This window comes from Pongo pygmaeus, chromosome 15 (genome assembly GCF_028885625.2).
Source record: "Pongo pygmaeus isolate AG05252 chromosome 15, NHGRI_mPonPyg2-v2.0_pri, whole genome shotgun sequence".
In the NCBI taxonomy this organism is placed as follows: domain Eukaryota; kingdom Metazoa; phylum Chordata; class Mammalia; order Primates; family Hominidae; genus Pongo; species Pongo pygmaeus.
In genome coordinates this window covers 32,001,122-32,026,934 of record NC_072388.2, presented here as the reverse complement: position 1 = coordinate 32,026,934, position 25,813 = coordinate 32,001,122, and the positions used below count along the sequence as shown (strand labels likewise).

At 38.8% G+C, this 25,813-nt stretch overlaps 1 protein-coding gene across 14 annotated transcripts in view; it reads right to left on the bottom strand.

The window, feature by feature from the left end:
- NPAS3 (neuronal PAS domain protein 3) overlaps window positions 1–25,813 on the bottom strand; it is an 871,353-nt gene that overhangs the window by 111,486 nt on the left and 734,054 nt on the right. For all 14 annotated transcript variants that reach the window (XM_063651524.1, XM_063651525.1, XM_063651526.1 and 11 more), the window contains one exon: window positions 14,568–14,742. In XM_063651524.1, coding sequence (XP_063507594.1) covers window positions 14,568–14,742 — 175 coding nt within the window. The remainder of the gene's footprint in view (window positions 1–14,567; window positions 14,743–25,813) is intronic.

Below are 25,813 nucleotides of genomic sequence, written 5' to 3'. Positions count from 1 at the left end.
AATGTTAAACTAAAAATAATGACTTTTTTAATGGAACTCCAAAATATGCCAGTTTACTGAATATCCAGAGGCAGAATCAAATATGCAGTGGAGTACACATGATGAAAAATATTAGAATTAAAATTTTCAACACTATATATGCGTGTATACATACCCGTCTCCTTCTTCCAAAATGTTTTTTAATTGAAATGACTCTTGTATTTGAGAAACTAGGGTTTCTGCCTCTCTTTAACATGTTCTCTTTCATTTTAAATAGTAGAAGATTTTCTGACAGTATAGGAATTTGGACGATTGTACTGCACTGTACTCTGTATGATAAAATACCTTGTCAGGAGCGACTGGATGGCTCAGGGGATTGGTAATGGGATATATAGAGCCTTTCACCCGTAGGTCATTGGCTTGAATTTTGTCCAGGTTGGCAGTGACTAAAAGTCACTAACATCTCATGACTGCTTGGTGGCCTACGTGAAATGAGTTTCTTAATTTATTTATTTAAGTCCATATATAGTACCTATGGCCAGGGCATTTGGGCATCTCTCTTGCTTTTACAGATGCATTCCACCAGATCTACACTCATTTTAGTTCTCAAGATTAGTGATGAGCTGAAGTCCTCCTACACAAAATAAACTGATTCACATAAAGTTCAAACCAATGCTGAGTACCACCACACCATTCTCCAGGACAGACCGGAACACTGCATGAAAGCTGATTCGATAGTAAAGGAGCCATAGGTTGCAGAGACCCAATGTCCAATTCTGGCTTGCTTAGTCTTTCATGGTACATAATCCACGTTGTGGCTGTGGTCATATCACAATGGCCCAGCCAGATAAAAAGAGAAAATATCGGTCAAGCACGTCATATACACTATTCATCAGCTAAATTGTTGGGTTATAACCAGAACACATTTTAATAGGCCGGGCTAGAAGCTGCAAACCCTTGGAGATTAACATCAAGGTCTATTCTAAAGTGGAACTGGCCAGCCTCCAAGCTAGCCTTAGAAAAAGGGAAGTCAGCAGGTGTATCTTGGTGTGCTGAAGCTAGGAGCAGTGGGATGGACCTCTGAGAATAAGCATTATGCATCTCTGTTAAACTGTAAGAAAACTGAGCATACAAAAAATGTGAATCTGCAAAACAGAATTTGTATATTATAGAGGTTAGGGAGAGGTAAATTATCAGTTTCCAGAAGAGTATTTCCTCTTCAGTGGAGTCTTTACAAAAGGACCTCATGTAGGGTGTATGTGTGTATCTGTGGGTATGTCTATGGGTCTGTGTTTTTTCAGAAGCATATCTTTTGGGTACTATGATTTGTGTAGAATTTGGACCCTTTAAGTGAGGTAACTGGAGCACTGTGTCAGTGAAGCCCAAATTTAAGCTGTTCATGCCTAGATGCCAATTTCCTGTCACCTAACCCCTGGCCAGCCTTTCCGTTAGGAATAAACTTGGTAACAAGAGGATGCTTAGTTCAACAGAATTTATAATAATACTAACTGAACACTGACTCTGTGCCGTACTACTGTTTTAAGCATTTTGTATGTATTAAACTCATTATACTCTTATAAGACATGTTAATATATTAATTCATTTGAAGATAAAACCAACAGGTGATCATTCCTACATTATTCTCCAACCTAGACCAGAGGGCTAAAAATTTATAATGGGAAAACTGAGGCACATATAAGTTAATTAACTTGCTCAAGGTCACATATATAGTAAGTGACAGAGTCAGGAGGTGAACACAACATGGGCTGTCTGGTTCTAAGGCCCTACGTACTACATATTTGTACCTGATACAGAGCTAGCTTAAGGAGTATGTCCTAAAATGTCAGTCAGGATTGTCATCTTCATATACAGTAACTCTCAATTATCAGGGTAACCTGCAAGTTAACAAGACTGCAGATTTTAAAAGTCTGTAATACAGGCAGTGCAATTTAACTGAATTCCTACAAATCAGATAGAACAACCTAGTAACTGATTACCACCACTGCACTGCTCTGGGCAGCCGTAATCACATCTTTGCACCAAAATCTACTGGTGTATTATTATCATGGATGGAAAAACCAGAGACTTCTGTGCTCTGCCTACGTAAATGAAGAATAGGTAGGACAGGGTGGAAAAGAGATGTGAGAGCCTTCAGATCAAAGCCTAGGACTGCACTAAAAACTTGGAACTTGGAGTTGACAGGTCTTGTCTTAAAACTTTGCAGTTAGTTACTAGATTCATCTAGGAGCTCACTTTTGGGAAAGCTTGAAGTACACCCTGAGGACTGATGAGAAACCTTTGGGAGATTTACCAAATTAACTGGAAAATTTAACCTCTGAATAGAATGGCCCATCTGTGACTCTGCTTGCATTGGGTGGGTCTTGGAAGAAGAGAGTGGCATGGATGGGGGAAGGTGGCATCCAGCTAGTAGAAACAAGATCATGTACAGTGCTTAATCATGTGCTTTTGGGGTATTAGTAAGAGTTTCTCTTAAAAAAAAGTTTCCCACAGTCAAATACATTGGGAAAGGTTAGTTTCAAAACATAGGTTTATTGATCTTACGTGAATTTCAAATTTTCACTAAGCTAACATTCATTGTCAATTTCCATTTAGAACATGTGCTCCCAAGTTTTTTCCTTTGCCATTTAACTGGGGAACTCTTTTTCTGGGCAAGGGTTGAAAAACTACCTAGTGGGTACTAGGCTTACCACTTAGGTGATGGGATCATTTGTACATCAAACCTCAGTGATATGCAATTTATGCATGTAACCTGCACATGTACCCTCTGAACCTAAAATAAGAGTTGGAAAAAAAAAGTTCATCTTGCAGAGCAGTTATGAGGAGGAATATATTTTGGAAGTGCTGTATTAGACTTTACATCAGCTGTGCATTTTAGAAAGCAGAGAAGACCAAGTGGTTCATTACAAACTGATACATAGATTTACCTAGCATGTATAAAATGGAGACCTCTATTAACTGAATCTTTCTACAGAAAATTTTTTGACTCCTATTGGGAGGTGGTTTATGTGGCTACAGGTTCTGGGAGAGCAGAGACATTTTTGGTAACTACCCCATCCCAGAATCTAGGACAAAGCCTGGCGCATGCATTCACAATAAATTACATGAGTAAAGAATAAATGAAAGAATGAATGAATGTTTTGTGTATCTAAACTATAGACATGCAACTATGTTTTTACATGTGAAATGTGAAATGGGAAGTATTTTCCTAAATACTGGTCGAATTTAAAATTCACTTTTAAGTTATCAACTAAGTTTCTACCTAATTTTGACTAACAGTAATTCAGGCAATCAATTGATACTTTTGATTTCCCTCTAACATCAACCCCTGCTGTGTCTAATAAAGAGATGGCTGGACACGGGAGAGTAAGTAGAGTTTAAATTCTTTCTGTTGACATCAGTTTTATGAATGTTCTTGTTAGTGCTTTTATTTGGAGAGGATGCCCTCTGATGAGTGAGAGGCACTGGCTAGCAGGCTGATGTTTTACCAAAGACATACACTATACTTGAATAAAGTGTAAAGAAACAGCTTTGAACTCTAAGCATATTTACGTATTAATAGTTCATGATCAATAGCATATGTAATTTTGTAATTTTCAAAATTTTCCATATTTTATTACCAGTTGATTAAAAAAAAGTGACAGTGGACAGACGGCATCATCAATTCCAATCATGTGTGAAAGCTTAAGACCTCCATAGTTTCTAGAGCGTTAATAATTAGCTCCTGGCTACAGAGTGACCACAGGCATATTTCTGTCTTTTTCTAAATGTTATCTTAATTCCAAGTCATCATTTCTTCCTTTGCAAGGCCTCCCAAAAATGTTTCTTCTCAAGGTCTATTCACTCACTTCTGGATTATAGAAATAATCTCTTAAATGACTTTTTTTGTTTGTTTGTTTCTGGTCTTCTCTGTTCAACCCATCCTGTACATTTTTATAAAAATAAATGAGCCAGTATCAAGGCCAGTGAACATAAGTTTCCTATGTTATAGGGAAGACTACTCAAATAGAGCTGCCTGGGAAGGATGGTGAGCATCCCTAGCTGGTGGTCTCAGGCGCAGGGGTTGGACAGTTGTTTTAGATGGGCTATTTAGAAGCACACTGGAGGAAGGGTTAAGTACGGGGGCTCTGGTGCCAGCCTGCTTGGGTTCAAATTATAGACTCTCTACCTACTATCTGTATGACTTTTACAATTTTAAAAAACTGTTCTTTTCTTAGGCCACTCATCTGTAAAATGGGAAAAATAATAACATCTTCAATAGTGTTTTGTGAGAAATAAATGAGGTGATGCATATAAATGGGCTTAGCAAAGTGCCTGACATGTGGTGAGTAGTCAATGAGTAATAGCAATTGCGTTGCCCAATGGATTCAGGAATTCTTGGGTACTCGTAAAATATGATCCTCAAGGAAGTTTCCTTCTTAACTTTTTCTGAATTTATAAGTAATCAAATAATGTTTTCATTGGGTCACTGCTCTCTTCAATGAGTCATACTCAGAACTTAGCACATGGATCTTAGATTCTTTACCCTGGCACCCCAGCTCCTCCCTGATCTGGGCCCATTCTGGATAAGCATGCACCTTTGCCTCAGTGAAGAGGACAGGGCTCCTTCTTGCCTCCCAAATGCAGCACGCTCACTCCCACTGTGCTACTGGGATGACTCTCCTGGGAGATCATCTCTACCTTTTTGCTCTTAGGGTGGTTTTCATGCAGGCCATATAGGTCATCCCTCCTCATCAAGGCCAGCCTGCAATCATTGAGCTGTTCACTGATTTCTTTACCATATTTATGCCACAATTGAGGATAGCAGCACTATCTCCTCCTTTCTTCTCTAGTTGTCGACTATGTATAAATCGTCTATGATAATATAATAATCCATTTCCTAATGGAAGGTGTCACATCTACCTCTCCTGTACTGTATAAGCACATAGCAAAGTGCTTACAATAAAAACATGGCCTGAGTTCAAACCCTGGGTCCAGTGTCTGCTCTGGTGTGGGGGCAAGTTCTTTACCATCTCTAACCTTGGTGTAGGGTCATTTTGAAAAATAAAGTACTCATAAACGCCCACTCCTGTAATTGGAACATAGAGGTAAAAGATAATGAAAGCTATTAATATATCATTAATGTTATCAGAATATTTGCAACAAGTTATACTTTGAGTAGACAAAGCTAAAAGCATCAGTACCATTTTCCAAAGTTAGAATTTCCTGAATTTCAGTTGGTGAAATCTGCCCTATATAAATGGAAGGGAGGCTGTTTGGGGTACTTCTCACTCAGGACACTCCTACAGAGCCAGAAAAAGTAACAGGCAGAGGGACTAGTATTTCTGTGAACCTATCATGCAGCAGGTGCAGTGTTAGGCAATTTTTAGGCTAATTAAACAAATGAACAAAAACAAACCCTTGATAACGTCCATCAGTCCCTGATAATCATGGTCTTGATATGTTTGGGCATGTCAAAGCAATGTGTTCCCAAATAAGCAAATTTCTGGGCTACTAATTTTAGGGTTGAAGTTTTAAGCCTGAGATAGATAGCTCTGCCAAGACTGCTAGCAGCGGTGGTGTGTGCTATGATGCTATCCTACTTACGCACCATAGTGTCCTGATCCTCATTACCACGCTCCCGCACTGTGTTACTCATCTGTCCCCCTCACGTGATGGTCAGCTCCTGGGAGGTGGGGAGCCTCGTCATTATTTCCTCGGTGTTTTTTATGTCTGACACGTGGTGGACATTCAATCAGTGGATGTTGAATAATCTACACAATCCCCGTTAGCAAGTGGGTCTGAATCTTGAATGAAAATTCATTCTAGTTAATAACAACTAGAGAAAAGATACAAGTTCTTCCCTCAAGCTAATTCTTCTACTAATAGATGATGGGCAGTGTTTCCCATGGGTCCCAAGAAACCATGATTGTGTTTCATGAGCAGATCCCTCCAGTGGGACATGTCCACCTCCTGATGAACACCATTGCTCTGCTCTGCCTGCTCTTTTTCATCTCACACCTGCCTTGGAAGACTGGCTCTGAAAGGAAGAGCCTGGAGAAACTGCACGGAATCTGGCCCAGTCTTGGCTGACACAGAGCACAGTCCAAGTGTACATGGATGATGTTGGCTGTGATCCTGGCTGGGGAGGCATATGGCTGATGCAGACCAAGTGACTTAGGGTTGAACTGTGCCTATAATGTATTCACATGCTACTTACTGATCACTGTGCTATGAGTTTAAATGCAAGAATGAGAGCAAAGCGGCCGGGTGTGGCGGCTTATGCCTATAATCCTAGCACTTTGGGAGGCCGAGGTGGACAGATCACCTGAGGTCAGGAGTTCAAGATGAGCCTGGCCAACATGGTGAAACCCCATCTCTAATTATCTAGGTGTGGTGGTGTGCACCTATAGTTCCAGCTACTTGGGAGGCTGAGGCAGGAGAATCACTTGAGCCCCAGAGGTGGAGGTTGTAGTGAGCCGAGATTGTGCCACTGCACTCCAGCCTGGGCGACAGAGCGGACTCCATCTCAAAAAAATAAAAAATAAAAAGAAATAATAAGAGCAAAGAAAAGGATTACATAGCTTATTTTAGTTCTAAGTAAGAGACTATGTTAAAAAAAAAACAAACCCACAGCACAATGAAATATGTGCATAAGAGGATAGTTAGGTTTCTCTCTGAACTTCAGAATCCCCTTGGAGAAAATTCCTCTGGTTCAATTCCTACCAGGGACCTATCTTCTTTTTCCATCTAGTTCCTAGGCTTCCCACCTGCTGCAACCCTAATATTGTACCCTTTCCTCTAATCTTAACCACAAAACTAACCTGTGAAGCTTGGGGTGAGCCACTTAGAATTTCCATCACCTTTTCCTCCAGCTGTAAGACAAGGATAACACACTGACCTGCCTCAGAGGGATGTGGTGTGAATTAACTCCTGTAATTAGTGGTTTCTGTGCCCTGCATACACCAAGAGGATATGAATGCCAACCATTATCACAGTGGCCTGGGTAAGCGTAGTTGCTAAAGCTATACTTGGGAATAACTGTTGGCAAAGAGCTGACAACTGGAAGTTGCAAACTTTACACAGAAGCAATATTTCCAGTATTTTCCCCAAGCAATCATGAGTAAATTGCTCACTAGGGGTGGAAATGGTTTCCAGCCAGTTCTGCCTCTTCTGATCTGTGCACCCTGCAAAGCTCAGTCAATGCTAGGTAACTGATCCTTCATAAGTCTGCTGTTTAGTGCAGATGAAAAATTCAGAATGGTATAATTTGGACAGGGATGAAATTTCTGTGCAGTGGTATGTATTAAAAGCAAATAACTTGTACTTTGTTCAAGGCAAGAGCTATAGAAATAGAATTTATAATTTTTAATTATCCAATGACAAAGACGGCCACCTTTTTTTTTTTGAAATGAGGAAAAACAGGTCGTAATTAACAGCTTGTCTCGGGTTTCATTGTAGAAACTTGCAAAATATATCCCTATCACTATCGGCAAAGAGAAGTCAAAATTATGACCTAGAAGGCTACATGAAAAAACTGTTAAAAATAATGGGTTTAAAAAATTGATTTCCTAAACCTTCAATAGAAGATTTGGAAAAAGAATGCTGCATATAAACTGAGAGAACCTACTGTATATTTTGATAAGAGGCCTGTGCTTCTATTATTGAACAAAACATTTGCTACCCTGCAAATATCATTGTATTAATTTATATAAAAGCTGTATTTTTTTTTTTTCTGAGTTGTAACCACTGTGATTTAAATTTTGAAAGAGAAAGTTAGTTTCAGAATGGCATGCAGAACTGTGCCAAGATCCAACATCTTCTCTGGGAACAAAAGGGAGGCTGCCCTTCTGTAGCTAGTTGCGTCATCAATGTGTGGGTCAAGGAATTAGGTCCCAAAGGATTCCTGGGGTTGCAGCTGTGCCTTCTGGGAGCTGGCCTGGAAGGAAGGGTGGAGCTCAGCTATTGGGCCAGGAGATCCTAGTGGGAAGGAGAGATTTTACTTTATTTTTCTTTAGCTCCCTCAGGCAAGATTCTAAAAGTACAGTTTGCTTTGCAAATGTTCTCATTTTATACACAAGCACACCAAAGTGTGAACACACACAAATTAAGGTGATAAGTATGCCTAGGCCTTGCACACCAGAAAAAAGCAATGGAGAATATTTTTCCCTTCTGTGGCAGTTCCAGGGGATCTTGTTTAGCTTAGCTGGGGATAAAGGTGACATTTACAAATAGCCTACTTTGCTCATGAAAAAATGGTACTGCATCAAGGTAGCTTCTTTGAGGCAAAAGAATCATTCTAGGTTTGGCAAGGTAGTCCTTGTAAGAGCACTGGCTTGCTCTTGGAGTGCACCCATCATCTTCATTTCAGGATTGGCAAGAAGGTAAGTTCTTAATGATGACATAGTTAAGAAACACAGATAATTTTGGATAAAAGCTGTGTTTACGCCTAAATGATGATCTCTTTGGGTTACACAAAAGGATTAGTAGTGAGGCTGCTTTCTGACTGCTAGACTCGCCGCATACAGGCACACCTGGGTATTAACAGAAGTCAGACCGATCTGGGGGACTCGTGAACTTGTCCCGATCATTGCTACAGCCCCAGTAGGGATGCATTTTAAATCAGTCCATCAGAGATCACTATGGTACTTTATCTGATGGATTTATCTTTGCCTATAGTATATGAATATGGAAAGAAATTAAATGTGTGTTTACAGTTTGATAAACATTCATCATAAATTATACATTTTAATTTCATTTATTAGTTGGGGACTATGGAAAGCAGGAATTTCATTGCATACAAACTGCAATTCAGATTGAAGGATTAGCAATTTCCTGAAAAGGTACACTAATTGTCCAAACAAATTCCATTTCTATGTTAAGTTAGTCACTACAATGTTTGTATTCAGAATTTTGGAGAGGCAAAAGTAGCATACTACTCATCCTACTGACTACACTCTTTGTCACTTACCCTTCCAATAGCTCTAACTCTATCATTAAGTATAAATCTAGTGTGAATGAACTTTCTATCATTTGACACTTTGTGTGAATGCTGTACTCACCATGTGAATTTTGAGCCCTATTTATGTATAAAAGAACTTGGTCCAATCTTTTAGTATTAGCATGCTGAGCAGTCTCCATGATATTATCTCACCATAAAATGACTCCAAAAATCTCAGTTATTAATGGGATTAATGGTGATAACGTAATTCCAGAAAGTTGCTACTGTATATGTAGATATATTGGCAATAAAAATCAGTCACTGTATGCCTTTCCCCAGTAGGGGATCTCTCACATTTCCCTGATTTTTAAAGGCTTCAGATCAATAACTGGAGTGACATTATTAACAGCTCCCTCAACACCTTGGCCAGCGCTAATATTAAATCCATTACACCTTCTGTTTGACATTTGCAGTACAGCAGAAAGTGCTGTAGATACAGTCACATTGTCTGGGGACTGGGGTTGGATGTGGGGTTAGTAAGATGGTTTCCCTTGCCTAACTTCTAAATTCAGCTCATTGATAGAAATCTTGACCCAATACGAAAAAATCCCTTCACAACAATACACCAGATAGTAAATAATTCACCCATAGAAGTACAAGTATATCTCATATCCAAGCAGTTTTTTAATACAAAATATTGATCTGATCCTCAGATAAATTTTTACGTTCTTTATGGTTATTCCTAGACATTTGTTCGTCTAATTATACCGCTTACTGTGAAAATCATCTAATGATGTCAGAGGAATTGAGCTCCTGTTCCTGTAGAATTAGGAGTAGTTAGCAATTTACCATAGCACAGAGGCATAAGTTGAAACTGAAGATTATTTCCACTCAGGCAAGTACTCTACTGTTTCCATTTTGCTGGCCTTAAAAACATTCGGGACATAGCGTAGGTATAATAGCATAAAAATCATACTACTATAATGATGATCCTAATGCCACAAAACAGGCTAGATTCTGCCTGAAAATGTAGACAAAACATGATAACCCATATTTTACACAACCAATGGGTTAGCCATGCAGCTGTAGTTATTCATCATCCAAAGTACTGCCTCATGCATTTTGCTAAATTGTCTAAATCCTGGTACAGTATTGATTTTCCCCTCTATGAGCTCACACCCACTCAAAAAGCCACAAGAGCCCCTTGCCCTGGCTGAGTTCTCTCTGAAGCAGGATCCAGGCATGTTCTTCCTGACAGGGGTCCTACAGAAGAAACTGATCACTCGCTGGTGGGAAGCAAACCACTGGAGACAGAAAGGGAATTTTATCTTAGAGAAACATGAAAATGAAAAAGCTAGTTACCAGAAGTATATACATTACAATCTTATTTTAGAAAGAAATACCAAAAGCCCCAGCAAACACATACGTACCTACATACACAGGAACAGAAACTAAATCTAGGAGGGTACATAGTGTATATATATGAAGAATGGTTATTTCTAGATAGTGGGATGGTGGTGGTCTTTACTCCTTTTTCCCTGAATTCTCTGAATTTTTCACAATGGGCCTGAATTAATTTTATAATTGGAAAAAATAAAGCTGTTTACTAAGAAGGAAGAAGGAGTAAAACACAACACTTTTACAGCCTAACATAGAGAATATTACTATTTGCCTTCAACATTGGAAGAGTTTTAAAGTTCCTCCAGGATTTCTTGAGAGCTGCTTTTCTGTTTACTAAGCATTTAAAAGGCATGGCACTGAAATTTAAGAAAAAGATGAGGCTAGTACTCATAATCCCAAGATGGCAGAATCATTAAGAGTAATAACGAAAAGGCACAAGCAGATCTGCAAAAAGAAAACCCTCCAAATGCCATTGGTCAGAGGTTCTGTGCTCCTCATACTGCGGGGTCCTGCAGGACAGCAGAGGGCAGTCTCTTCCAGAATGTTCCAATCAACCCCTAAATAGGCACTCTTGGACTTTATAACATTTTAAACAAGGCCACTCATTTATCTTTTGCGTGACTTAAGATTTCTCTGAGATAATACATTGACTAAACTGTTAAAAAATGTGCCTACATATAAAATATTTATTTGGGTTTGCTGTACAATCAATGGCTCTTTTTTTCTCCTCCATTATCCTGAGGCTGAGTCAGGACAAGACAATCTAAGGGCTGGCAGTTCAAAGAGACAGAATTCCTATCGTGGCATAGTATCACTGCCTCTTAGGCTGGCTTAGTCACTTATTTCCTTTTATTATAATGCCAAATGTTATTTAGATTTCAGTCATTTAGTAATGCTACGCTGAACATATCAGGGCTTCTGAAAAATTCCATACCTACTAGTCCTTTCATTTTCATAATAACCATATAGCAATATCCCTTTCCCAACTAAATTACACCACTATTTAAAAAAGAATCTGTGTTTTATCAGAGTTTAAGAGATTATGATGCAATGAACAACAGTCTTCAAAAATGTTCCTTCATGTTATTAAGAATTAGGAAATCTTGTTAAAATTCTTTCAGCTTTTAAGAAACGTAAGCAGCTTTGTGATGTAGTGCCTGACATGAACTTTTTAAGTAATTCCTTTGGAGCCATCATCTGCATTAGTAAAGATATTTCATTCAAGGTAGCACCCCACGCTGCTTTTCAGTATTTGAGCAGTCAATCTAATTGCTTTTTTAAGCCAAAGATAGAAAATAACCAACACTGCAGACTTTGAAGGTTAAGGTAGCTTAATGTTCTCCACTGGTGAGAGTCACATTCACCATCAAGGAAGGGAGCCTCTTCTTATGTGAGTGTAGCTAATGAGCCCAAGTTAAGTGATGTGGAAGGCAGAGTTTTCAATCTCACTAGCAAGGATGGCTAAAGGAAGGCTGGTGAAGGCAGGGGAAGGAAACCTAAGTAAATTTATAGTATCTTTCTATCACACTTCAATGTTAAATGATAGAGTACCTTTAAAGGAGAGAGGTAACAGTTGAAGGAGATACATATTCTCCTACAATCTAGAAGTAATAATCTGTAAGAACTGTGTTCTCCTAGCGTACCTAGGGTTATTTTATGCATGCTAGGGCTTCACAGAAGGCACGGGATTTATGAGAGTTCTTATATTGACATATTTATTTGGGCTTGCTGTTGTATTTAGACTCTAGCCTAGGATACTCTAGCAGAACTGGTTTACAGGCGTGGATTTTTTTTTTTCTCCCAAAGTCTCACTGTCAACATGTATTTGGGGAGACATCAAGCTCAGTATGAATTGACAGGATGATCTAGCTTCCAAGAAGACCAAATTTAACCTTAGGCTGCATTAAGAGAGGTATAGTAGCCTATCCTGAGAAAGGTAGACAGTTCCTCTGCTTTGCACTAATCAGAATATATCTAGAGGGCTGTGCTATTCTCTTCACTATATTTTTAGAGGGTTCCCTACAAACTGAAGCACAGCCAGGGCAGGATGACTAGGATGGTGAGGCGTTTAGGAACATGCCATTGAATAAGGGTTGTGGAATTAGCACTGTTTGACCTGGAAAGGAGAAGGATGACAGGAGGAAAGGAGAAGGATGACAGGAGGAAAGGAGGATCTGATGTAATTGACTTCACATGTATGAGAAGCTATGCTAGGGAAGAAGGAGCAAATCAGAAATGTCCCAGAGGGCAAACCTTGGATCAGTGGGAAGTTGCAGCGAAGTAGATTTGGGCTCCATATCAGGCATAGCTATCTACGAGAACTACTCAACAAGGGAGCGGGCAGCCTTGCAAGTTCATGAGCTTCCTATCAGGGGCAGAATCTAGCAGAGACTGGAAAGGTTGCCTGCTGGTTTTGCTGTAGAGATTCGGCTACGTATGTTGGAGGTTGGATAAAAGGATCACGAAGATCCTTTCAAACTTGAGCATTTGTGATTCAAGGAAACAAACTTTTCCAAGACCTTCCCTCATACAAAGGCGTAGAAACTTAAATTCTTTCATGCTGCGTGTTTGAGTCATGAGGAAGAGGTTCTCCAACATCAGGATGAAAGAGTAGAAAACCGTTTGCATGTGCTGTTTCTCAAATATGCCCAGATATGAACATTCTATTGACTAAAAAACAGTTCCAGTTATCTCACTGACATAATTGCTCAGTAAAGTCAGTGAGCTGTGGTATAAGAATATATCACTTCCCCACCTGAACAAAAGTGTTTTCATTTTAAAAGGTAAAGAATAATCTTAAATATTCTCTTTTCTCATGTGTGGAGCTCACTGGAGAAGGATGATCACCAATGCTAAGAATAATGAATGCCCTAGAAACTTAACTTCACCAATGCTAAGAATAATGAATGCCCTAGAAGTTAACTTCAGTGAGGAAAATGGATTGGTTCTTAAAATACTTCCAAGAGTCAAATGTTTGTTTTTTTTTTTTTCCCTCTGTGTGAGGAAAACATATTGTGATTGTGTGAGAAAACATATGGTGATTACTTCTAGGCAGGCCAAATTATTGTCTTGGAAGTATGTTGAGTTATTTTAACGTTAATCTTAACATAGGTTTTTCTATTTTTCTTGCTAATAAAATGCTTTTGTATTATGAATCTATTTTAAAACAACAGATCAAGTAAAGTACAAGCATCTTTGAAGAGTGAAAAAATAATTTTGCAAGTAAGCAAATACAACTTTGCACTTCAAATCAGGCCTTGATTTAGTAAAAAATCTTAAACTTCTCATGAGAAAAATTAACATTTAAACCACTGCTGCTTGGCCAAGCACTCCACCACACAAGAATATGAAATATCTCCTCTAAAAAAGTACAAAAAGGACAAAACCACAAATGTGGAACTTCAATTAATTTAAAGCCCCAATCAGCAAAGAATAAATCCTTCGCAGATCTAATTACCAGCGCTCTCGGAAGACCCAGGCCGACCAGCCAATCTTCCCCGTGTTTGAACAGCTTGATGAACTAGGGGACTGATGGATATCAAGTCATTTTGTTTAATTTATAAATGGATTTTCCCCTAATACTTAAATTATCATCAGTACAACACAATGAAAATGGGAACATTCTGAATGCAAAGTCTATAAGAGTCCTGGAAGGAATCCCAATGAGGAATGTCACCTCTGTTCATTCCTCTATACAATTGATCTAATTAAATACTGAGGGTAGAAAGGCAGTTTAAAATGTAGCCATTTCTGTTTTCTTTTTAGCCTTAATTTATCTGTTCACATCTCTCAAGTACCTTCTGATGCTTAAAAAAAATAAAGGAACCAAGATTTCTACAAGTCCCTAATACTTTTTTAATTCTCCACAAGCTACTATTTGGAATGCCTCTGCCATAGATTTTGCTGAATAATAAATAAATGCATTACATTTAGCCATGGTAACAATAAAATGAAGAGGGTATTCCAAATCGGAAGATTTTCCCTCTAGTAATTTGAAGGAGAAACTAAAAGAACTAGTACCTGCTACATGTATTGTTCAACTGAAATTAGATCTCTGGATTATACTTATTAAAATGTCTCCTTATTTTCAAATCTCTTCCTTATTTAATTACCACATGGGACTGGAAGCTGCATGGAATTGTTAAATACCCTTAGACCTATTTATAGTCTCTTCACATGGGTAACTTGAGCACACTCATTTGGCAAAGGTCCTGCCCACCAACCCACACATTGGGTTTGCAATTCCCACCTGGCTCGGGGGTCTCCGACTGAGAGGAGGAAGATGCTGAGCTGGCTCCATCCTCAGTAGTGCCCTGCGACAGGAGACCCCGCCCAGGGGGGAGCTTCATGCCCAGCTGCTCAGCCATCTCCACGTGATCTCCGGGGTGGACATAGTCAAAGACACTGCTGCCTGTCAGCTCCACCTAGAGGGGGAGGGAAAAGGCAGGAAGGAAAGGCATTATATAGGCTTCTCCATTTTCAAATTCAACACAGTGATTCAGATTCTGAGTAGAACAGAAAATACATTCAGGTCCCAGAAGCAATCCTGGTTCTGTCTTCATCTTCAAATACTTAAGAATTCTTGAGGTGAAAGAGAAAGATTTTTTCACATGTATTTATTTAGCAATTGTTAAGCTCAGTATTTTTTTTTTTTTCTCACACACTGTTGTTTGCATAAAGCCAAAACATTCTGTGAAATGTGGACGAGTCTGCCTTGTATTCAGCTGTTTTATCCACGCATCATCAAATACTTGCATGTTTGGTGTCAACCAGATGATTGACTGAATTCTACAGTTTTCTTATTGGGAAGTTTGGGTTTTGGATAGGAACAGCTATAGAAACAGCCAGAGATAGCAGTCGAGTGTTTTCCTTAAAATACACAGATTTCCAAGATGTGTTTTTATACATATCATCTGACTTCCATGTAAATTTAAATGTAAGAAGGACTGCTTACAAATATATGCAGAGGCATAATGTTTTCATTAAAAATTACTCATTAGCTCTGTAATGGTATGAGGGATTTTCCATATAAAAGAGGTCAGCTGGGGTCTGAAGCAGCCGTATTTTTTTTCTGCTGCAATCAGCTTGTTTTGCCTTCAATCTAATAGGATACATAGTACAAATCTCCTTGAAGGCTTTTTAAAAAATGTTTTATTTTGTATACTCTTTGAATCAGGCTAACTCTAAAGGCAGAGAATGAATATCAAATATCAGAACTGTTTCAGCCTGAAGTAGAGGCACTGACTATTTTAATGCTGTCAGGCATGACCCCTGCGTCTGAGTTGTGCGCCGTCTGAAGGGGCAGAAGTTGCTGGTAAGGACTGGCCTTACCTCTGTACTCCTCTAATGCTCTAAGTTTTATCTCCTAAGAATAGTGGTAATGCTCTACATTACATGTACATACAACAGGGAGAGATGTGTCAGCAACAGGACAAGCAGAAGCTCTTTCCCAGGTCACTAATGGGTTTCCCGGTCTTCCGGAGTGCAATGGTTTCAGGCCAGCTATGACGTACCATGGAGGCTGCCAGAGCTTCAGATTGTCACACGTTTCTTGGTGGATATTTACCTAGAACCCCTGCCTACCTCACTTCCCTTTCCAGGATAATTTCTAGCATCCCTCCAGATTCCACCTGCGTGCCTGCACCCTTGCATGCCAAGAAGGAAGACTGGCGGTGGAAAAACTGTCACAGAAACTGTAATACTCAGAGCAATTCTTGTCCCCAGAACTCCAAGTCCCGGTAACATGATCACATCTACTCCCAGACTCCATTTGATTAACATCTTAACAGGCTGCAGACCTTCCACATCTATCAATTAACATAGGTATAGTCAGAAAAACAGGAGGCTAAATTCAGTTTGGTTAATAGCTATTCCTGAAAAAGGCTCGCATAACTTTTACAGAAAATTAGGTATTTTTCTCTTGCTATTAAATTGCACTCTCCTACTGTATCACCCAACCGCTGACTATATCATTTTACAATCCCCATTTCCTCCATTTGGTATTGTTACAGAGCGTAAATCGGGATTCACAGTGATCAGCTCTTACCCTCTGGGAGGGGGGGATTACATGGAAATAATCCCTTTAATGTGCGCCTTGCCTCTAAGCACTTCACACAGTAATAAATGGGTAAACTGACTTTGAGCAATTAAGAAATTAAATGAAACTAATAAAATGTGTGTTTTAATATTTCTTGATGGTTATTTTGTTTGGAGATTAGTGAATATGAGGAAGTCACTCTCGTTTTGCATGGAGTCCAATTGTAGCACTTTCATAAATATTTCTGTCACTTTTCTCAAACTAATTTTTTCCTTTAATACTTCAGGTGCCTTTTGGCACCGACCATAGATTGTGATAGGATGACAACACAAATGGCAGATAAAATAGATTTTTTTTTAGGGGAGCTGGTTATTGAATATTCATGTAAGCCAGTCTTATAGAGAGCAGAAATAGGCCACTCTCTCCACATCCTGATTTGCTTGGATGTGCAGATACTTCCTGCCTATACAATAATGTCCGGAGTATGGCACATCTAGGGCAAGACTGAGTCTTGATGTGCCACAGAGCACTAGGGCATGGTGAGGACTTTTTCTCCCTGAGGCCTCATGGGATTTCCCACCAACATACCTCAAAGCTTAACGATGAGGGTGAGGTGGGCACTGAGAGTTTGACACCATCATAGTGTTTATATGTATACTGTAGTTAAGGCCACACAGTGTGGAGGAACGTCCCACTACTTGGAGGCATAACCTGACTTCAAGACCAGAATCTTCCTCCTCAGTTGTGTGACATTGGACAATTAATTTGACCTCCCTGGGCTTCAGTTTCCTCTTCTAAAAGTGGCAGCATTGCTGCTCTGCAGGGCCCTAGGAGAACCATTCACATTGTATTCCACATGGATGCCCCCCTGGAGTTTTGTTCCTTGGGAATGGTACAAGGCTGTGGCCCTGAGAGCTGGGAAGAAGACAAGACTTGGTTTACCTGCCTCTCAGCCTAATTTTGAAAATCTAATGAAACTATGCAAAAGAAACCACTTTGTGAGAAATAAGCACCACAAACACGTCTTGTTGTTGTTGCTGTTTGGTGGATCAGGATGAATGACATGAAGAAATGTATATTATTGTGTAATTTTGTGTCCTCACTTTGGGACATCACTTTAGTCAGCAGGGGATGACACATGCTTTCAGCCTTAACAATAACAATACTGGCAGTTACCTACTATGTGCAAAAAGTACTAATTTTTGTGCTTTGCTTTGATTAATCCTCGTAACAATCTTTTGAACTGGTATGATCATGTTCAGTTTACAAAAGAACGTGAATACTGGAAGAGGCCAAGAGTGGAAACAGAATTTGGTTCAAAGCCCACTTGACCTATTACCCCTCAGGTAGTAGCACTGGCAGCCATAGAGGCTAAGCAGAGGCCTCTGAGTTTCCCTGCGCTTCAGCCTTGCTTTATTCAGGAAAGAACACTGAGCACCATGAAGGGAGGAGGCCGAGGGCAGGCAGCCTGCCAATCCCCTGGAGCTGGAGATGCTTTGCCACTGAACTCTTTGGCCAAAAGAAGGCACTAAAGGAGGTGTACTAAACCAAAACAGAGGTAGGATTAGGCAAAGGTCAACTTATATATGCACCTGAGTCGTCATCATCATTATCATCACATCTTACATGTATCTAACACTTTCAACATTTCTCATACTGCTTTGACTTCATTTCACTTAAATTTTAGAGCCAGAAGACACCTTAAAAACCATCTATTAATATCTCCTTATTTAATGGGAAAAAGCTCTACAGTCCTGAGAAGTTAAAATGCATGTTCAAGTTTACCCAGCTGTTTAGTGGTAGAAACAGGGCTGTGAGCCCAACTGTCTAATTCTCAGTCCACCACTTTTCCCACTAAACCCTTGTCTGATTTTTTTTTTTCTCTCTTATGGATACTCACCAGGTGAGACAGACTAGAACTCATGTTTCCTGCCACTAAATTCTGTGCCTCAAAATAGACTACAGAAAGCAAGACGGAGAATTTTTTGCTTGATGAACAGACATTACTTCATGTTAGCTTCAGGTTGGAAAAATAAACAGAGCTCCAATCCAATGTTAATTAGGTACCTTTAAATCTTCTGTTACCACCTCTTCCAAAACATGTGCCTGCTGAGAGCTAGGACTAGTCTGTTATGTTTAGTAGGTATATTACAAATGTTTTGTTGAATGAATAAAGAATGGATATTTGGGTCTGAAAAAAATTTCTTTTACTTGTACTTGATTTGGAAAAGTTTAAGTTGGTTCTTTTATGTTACTATAATGGCATTGTAATAATAACATTATTTATTCCTTAAAATGTATTATAATATAGCATCATAATCTATTTATTTGCAGTAAGTCCTTGAGTTCAGCTGAGGATGGGATTGTATAAGTGCCAGGAAGGGACAGGTTTTAAGAAACTCTTTAAGAGAATAGTGTCCGTCTTTCATAACCCACTTGTTTCCAATCTATGGCAAAACTCTGTTTAACTGGTTAGCTTCCAGTGTTCACACGCTTATGTGTTCATTATCTGAACTGTAACATAGTTCCATAAAAATTAATATTTCTTAACTATCCCTTCAAATCACCAATAGTAGAAATTTAGAGAAATTTCATTTTATATTAATTATTGGTCCTGTCTTCAATCCTTAATTATGATCTAATGGAAAAGTAGAGCTTTCCCCCCTCCAATAATGTGTTCTTCTGATGAGTGCAAATTGCATTCTAAGGCAACTGTGAGAATTTCAAAAATCCATGTTCTGTTTATGAAACTCAAGATAACAGACCCATTGATCTTCGAATTGTTTCTCTAGTAGCAGAAGAAGAAGGAAGCATGACTGTTTCCAACTTCACCCACTTGGTCTAACTTTAATCCAGCTGAATGACTCTGGAAGAGAACTTACTCTCTCACGTTGCATAGTGTATCACAAAACAGCTGAGAATGCATCAGGGGCAGCAGACAGATAGGCAACAAGTAATAAATAATCACATCCAGAAATAGCATTTTGTTTAAACCCTTTTTTTCCTGCCTTGCCCTGCCCAACATTACCATAGATTCCTCCAGGACAAGCCATAGTCACTAGTGCCATCCAGCATATCCCATAGTCAAGCTAAACCACACAGCCTTCGTCAAATTTATTTCACATTCTGTTAGCTTGCATGTAATTTGCACACTAGACACAGCTGATTTGGTAACTCTGAAGTTTCCTGGAAAAAAATGTAAATATATTATACAGTGGTTTGAGTTGACTTTTCCATGTCAGGTCATTGTACCCTGCTGGTAGATAGGATGGGGGACTAATTTGTCTTTTCATACATCAAGCAAGTATGTCAATAGCCTTTGCTTGCTCCCCTGGAGTGAGCAATACTTTTTAACTACAGTGATGTACTAACAGTGCAACTCATTGAATTCAGTGCTTCTTTGATTGAAGGGGTTTGGTGCAGATGAGGAGTAGGCAGAGATCTTGTAAGTTATCTCCATATTGGAACAACTTAAGAGAATACTTTGATAAAGAAAGGCCATACATCTATTTTCAATTATTTCTTTCTTTTAGAATATTTCAGTCTTAGGAACAATACAAAGTTGATTTTTATCAATAGAAAGGATCATTTAAAACCCACTATTTAAGGTAGAATGTCATAAACCTTTTGTAAGGCTGATATTAAAAAATACTTTGAGGGCACTGAGGTTACCACAAGGGCTCTTAATCTCTTTCTCAGGAGTCCTTCTGCATCCAGGCCCCACTCCCTTAGGCAGTGCTAGCAATATCTGAATAAAAGGTCATTCCTGAGAGGACTCTGTTTGTGGTAAGTGGCTCGGAAACTAAACTCCCAGGTGAGGCCTTCAGATCTAGCAAGAGACCCTGACATCCTGGTTAGAAAATCCCGAGCCAGGATCAGGTGGAAGTCCTATCTCACCACAGCAGGTCAGGTTTTGTAGTTTTTTTTTTTTTTTTTTTTTTTTGGGGGGGGGGTCACATTTATATTATTGAAGGATAATAAAGTGATAAGAGAATAAAATATAATAAGATATGATAGCTTGATTAGCGTAGGTTTTCTTTGGATTTACTGGTATCTTAATGCCATCTTCATAACTTCCTACATATTGCAGAACTCCACTGAATATTTATGAACTCTTTTGACAGAAACTTGATGTTCTTTACTGCTCTGTCTCATTCTATGTATTTGCTGACTTATCTGAAGAAAAACGCATAAAAGCATTGGGTCTGTTACAGAAATACGTGTATAAATTAGTAGAACAAGAAGAAAGATTCTATAACAGAATGATGAGATAGAACGAAAAATCCTTCCTGTGTCATCAAATAAGAACACGAATCCACTCTCTTTTTACAGATATGTTAACGGAGGCTTCCCTTAGAAGAATTTTAGCTAAAAGATACTACATCATGTGTTTATTTTATCTTCAAAAATAAACATTTTGGCTCCCATGGGAATCCATTAAGTACGTTTTTTTTGTTGTACGTACATTTTTCTATCACCCCGGGAGTGCCTGACTTGAAAATTGCAACCGCAGCACCCAAAGAGACACTGCATACGGGAGGCTGAGGCAGGAGAATCGCTGGAACCCAGGAGGCCCAGGAGGCCGAGGTTGCAGTGAGCTGAGATCACGACATTGCACTCCAGCCTGGGCGACAAGAGTGAGACTCTGTCTCAAAAACAAACAAAAAACCCCAAAAAACAAACAACAACAAAAACAAGAGATACTGCATAACCAGTTCTGAACTTTAAGATGTGCCAGAAGATAATTGCAGGGGATCAGTGGGTCTCCTAGTTCTCAGAAAAGAAAAAGAAAAAAGAAGACTGTCGGGGAAATAGAGTCAAAGAGGAAATAAAGAACAAACTGCAGCTACTAATTGAGACATGGGCCCAGTTATTTGGAAGTGAGCATGTTTAAATACTTCTAGAAATAGCGTGTGTATAAAACAGATCCACAAACTCTTTGAAGATCTCCCCCATTTTTGTTGTTTAAGGATAAATTATACGCTGTATTTCATTTTTTCTTGTAATCTTAGATCAAGTATACCTCCATCACACCATACTAGGCAAGCAGTGGTTTTAGAACAGTATTGATGTGTCAATATCCTTTTCTTGTCCTTAAGAGACATCAGTTAAAAGAAGAACCTAGAGAATGCCTTAATACTGAGGGGATATTACATCACAGGAATGAGCCCAGGGATTTGTGAAAGTGACTAAACCAAGAAATTTTAAAACCTTGTTTTACAAGGTTCCCATAGTTTTGAATTTTTCAAGTGCCTGTAGGGGAGAAAAGGCCAACTTTTTAGTATTTATCACAGTGCTGAGAAGGAAAAACGACGCTGTTAGAGGTTACATCATAGTAAAAAGTGAAATGATGCCAAGAAAGAAACATTAACAATCTTAAGAGTAACTGAAGTCAGTTTCTTTTTTTCTGGAGATCAAATGAATAGTAAGATGTCACTTTCAAAGCTTCTTCATCACCTTGGTGGTAAGGAGACCAATCAACATAAGATACTTGATATTGGCATAGTTAATCCATTAGCCTCAAATTTTACATGTTTCAGTATTTGTCGTTTAAAGCTGGTTACAAGTTGAGATGCGTGTTATGCATAGCCAGAATTCAGTATCAATACGTCTCAATTTTTGTTATTGTTTTCATAGTGAATTTTGTCCTCCTTTGATTACATGAACAAGAAAGAGTGGAAAATGCTTGTAAGATTGAAATTTAAATATTTCCTTGACTCTAAACAGCCATTTTATTTTATTTTGAGACAGGGTCTCGCCCTGTCACCCAGGTTGGAGTGCAGTGGCATGATCTCAGCTCTCTGCAACCTCCACCTCCTGGGCTCAAGTGATCCTCCAGTCTCAGCCTCTGGAGTAGTTGGGATTATAGGTATGAGCCACTGTGCTTGGCTAATTTTTTTTTGTATTTTTAGTAGAGATGGGGTTTTGCCATGTTGACCAGGCTGGTCTCAAACTGCTGGCCTCAAGTGATTGGCCTGCCTCAGCCTCCCAAAGTGCTGGGATTACAGGCATGAGCCACCTCGCCAGCCCAGCTCTTACGGTTTTCTTAATCCAGTTATCTTCCTTTAAAATATAATAATTCTGGGGATGATTTTTTCCATTTGTATTATGAAAGCTACAAAGTAATTTTATTCTGGTCACAGTCAAATAATGTGGTTTATATGACTAAAACCTTAGATATGCTTAATGCACCCATATAACAATTATACACCCAAATAATAATAAATAATAAAATGCACAATTCATACAATTAGTCGTTCCTGAGTGTTTTCAAAGGGGCTACTGTATGGTGGATGATCAGCAACAGTGGTTCTCACCAGGAGTTGAGTCACAATGTTTAAGAATGATACTGTTGTGCGAAAAAACAATAGCAAAACCAGAAAGATTTAACAAAGATAATTTGTTTGTACACCTCAAGAAATCTCTAAGAGAAAGCAAAACCAAAGGAGGATCTTGCTCGGATTGGAGCATCATGTCAATGCTATCGCAGCTGTATTTGAAACAACTGGCTCTCCTTCTCCATGTCACCATGAGGGGTCTTTAAAAATCTTATCTAATGGGTTGATAGGTACAGTAAACCACCATGGCACACGTTTACCTACGTAACCTGCACATCCTGTACATGTACCCCAGAACTTAAAAAAAAAAATCTTAGAAAACCACAAAGTATACTCAAATAAATATTTTAGCCACTGTAGAATATGGGTGGTCAGCCCATGTTAAGAAATTATCTGGGGAGTTAATCCAATAGGAGAACAAGAAGGAATAAAATTCTTCATGTCATGATTAATCACTGACCCTCCCGAATACCATGTGTGCACCATGGCCGTGGTGTATAATTTATTTCTTGTGAATTACCATAAGAAAAAGGCCTAATATACTGCTATTTTATTTTGGTCATTGTAACTACTGTGGTAGAGTTTGAGGTTATCTTCTATGAAAGCAAGTCAGTACCCTGAACACTCTCTAGGTGCTATTTTAAAGGAATAAGTTAAATTCACAAATGTTTAATAACAGACTGAGTTAGTCTTGGATAGAGAATGTAAATAGAACTGGCAAGTAGAAAAAAATGGGTCAAAAGAAATGACTCATTCCAGAGGCTAAAAGCCTGTATATCTTAGGGTATTTTGAGAGGACTATGGTGGTGGTGAGGGAGCAGACCCTTTTGAGAACCTGATAGGTTCTATGTCTTGTCTCACCAGAACAATACTGTAATCACAAACATGTAATCTGGCATTTTAGTTCAGGAGTTTCAGGCACCTTTGCCGTTTATCCATGAATAGTCTCTAGAGCTATGCTGCCCAACATGGAAGGCACGAGTCAGGTGTTGCTACTGAGCGCTTGGAACGTGGCTGCTCTGATTTGTAATATGCTATAAGTATACATTAACACCAGGTTTTAAATACTTTGTACAAAAATATAAACAATGCAAACTGTCATGTTTTATACTGACTGCATGTTAAAATAATATTTTAGATATGTGAAATGGAATAAAAATAGCTAATCATTAAAATTATTCTCACTTGTTTTTACTTTTTATAATGTGGCTACTAGGAAAATTTAAAATTACTCATGTGGGTTTGCAATATGTTTCTGTTGAACAGTGATGCTCTAGAAGCAAGAATCCTTGGAGTAGAACATGAAAATGACATGAAAGGGAAGAGAGGTATAAGATAGTAAAAGATAACAGAAATAAAGAAATGTCTATGGAATAAAAGAACTGAACTAGTACATTTAATTAGTCAATCATATATTTATCGATCATTTATTCCCTGTAACACATTGCATTTGGGATTTTAGGAATTAATTAAAAGAAACATAGAAACTCAGCACCTGTCCCCAAGTAGCTTAAAGTCCACTTTGGAGAGATAAGAAAAACACATACAAAGTCAAATAATATGAGAAAAATATATGACAACACAATGTAGTAGATGATTAATTTTTGACATGACTACTGTAGATCACTGCCTCTCAAATTTCTCCAGATCCTTTAGGATTTCCTTAAAATGCAGCATGGGCTCCCAGAGATTCTGGCTCCAGAGATCTAGGGTAGGGGCCAACATTCTGCATTTTTTGGGAAGCTCCTGGGTGATGCTGAACGTGCTAGTTCACGATTCACACTTTGAGTAGCACTAGTATGTCTGCACCCAGAGGTGGTTGTGAACCAAAAGTATCTGGGACAGCAACTCCCATTCTGACTCCTCACAGAGAAAAGAATGAGAAAGGACAGGTGGCTTGGATGAAAAGATAGGAGCAATCCAGGACACAAGAGGGTTTTAACTGCACTGGAGCTTATAAGAGCAAGGGTGGTGTATTACACTCTCCTTGGATTAAGCCTAGGATGTTGGAGAAGCATTAGGCAGAGGCTCACTAAACACTAAGTGACTGATTTAGGCTCTAAAGAGATAGATAGATCTATGCTAGTGTTCATTAACCGTTTTCCCCTTCCTTTTAAAATACTAAAGAACAGGGTCAAGTAATCATTTATAGGAAATGTCGTATCTCATTTTTCTTCTCAAGTTGGTACCACAAGGACAATCGTCTCACTGTAGACATAGGCCTAGATAATTGCCACACTTTGAGCTAACTTCTTATCCTACACATTTAAGCCCTGGACCCATGATTTTTATCTCATTTGTTCTTGGTATATGCCACACTGGAATGATCTCAGTTTATGGTGGATGATTTTTTTTCCCAGTAGGTGAACAAAAAACCCATGGTGTATTTTGGAATTTTAATTAATTAATTAATTAGAGACAGGATTTGCTCTGTTAACCACACTTTGGAATTATTTTTTCTGAGGTTTAATTCAGAAGAATTTATTTGTAAGTCTTTTTAAGCAGTGGGTTTGAACATCAACTTTTAAAAAAACTTCTAAAATTATTTTTAAAAATTTTTGTGGCTACATAGTAAATGCATATATTCATGGGGTACATGAGATGTTTTGATGCAGGCATGCAATGTGGAATAAGCATATCACGGAGAATGGGGTTTCAATTCCTTCAAGCATTTATCCTTTGAGTTACAAACAATGCAATTACTGAATGTCACCTTTTATGGAAAAGTCATCTGTTCAAAGTCATCACTTTTTTTTTTTTTTTAATCATACTTTAAGTTCTGGGATACAGGTTCAGAACATGCAGGTTTGTTACATAGGTATACATGTGCCATGGTGGTTTGTTGCACCCATCAACACATCATCTACATTAAGTATTTCTCCTAATGCTATCTCTCCCCTAGCCCCCGACCCCCCCGGCAGTCCCGGGTGTGTGATGTTCCCCTCCCTGTGTCCATATGTTCTCATTGTTCAACTCCCACTTATGAGTGAGAACATGCAGTATTTGGTTTTCTGTTCCTGTGTTAGTTTGCTGAGAATGATGGTTACCAGCTACATCCATGTCCCTGCAAAGGACATGAACTCATCGTTTTTATGGCTGCATAGTATTCCATGGTGTATA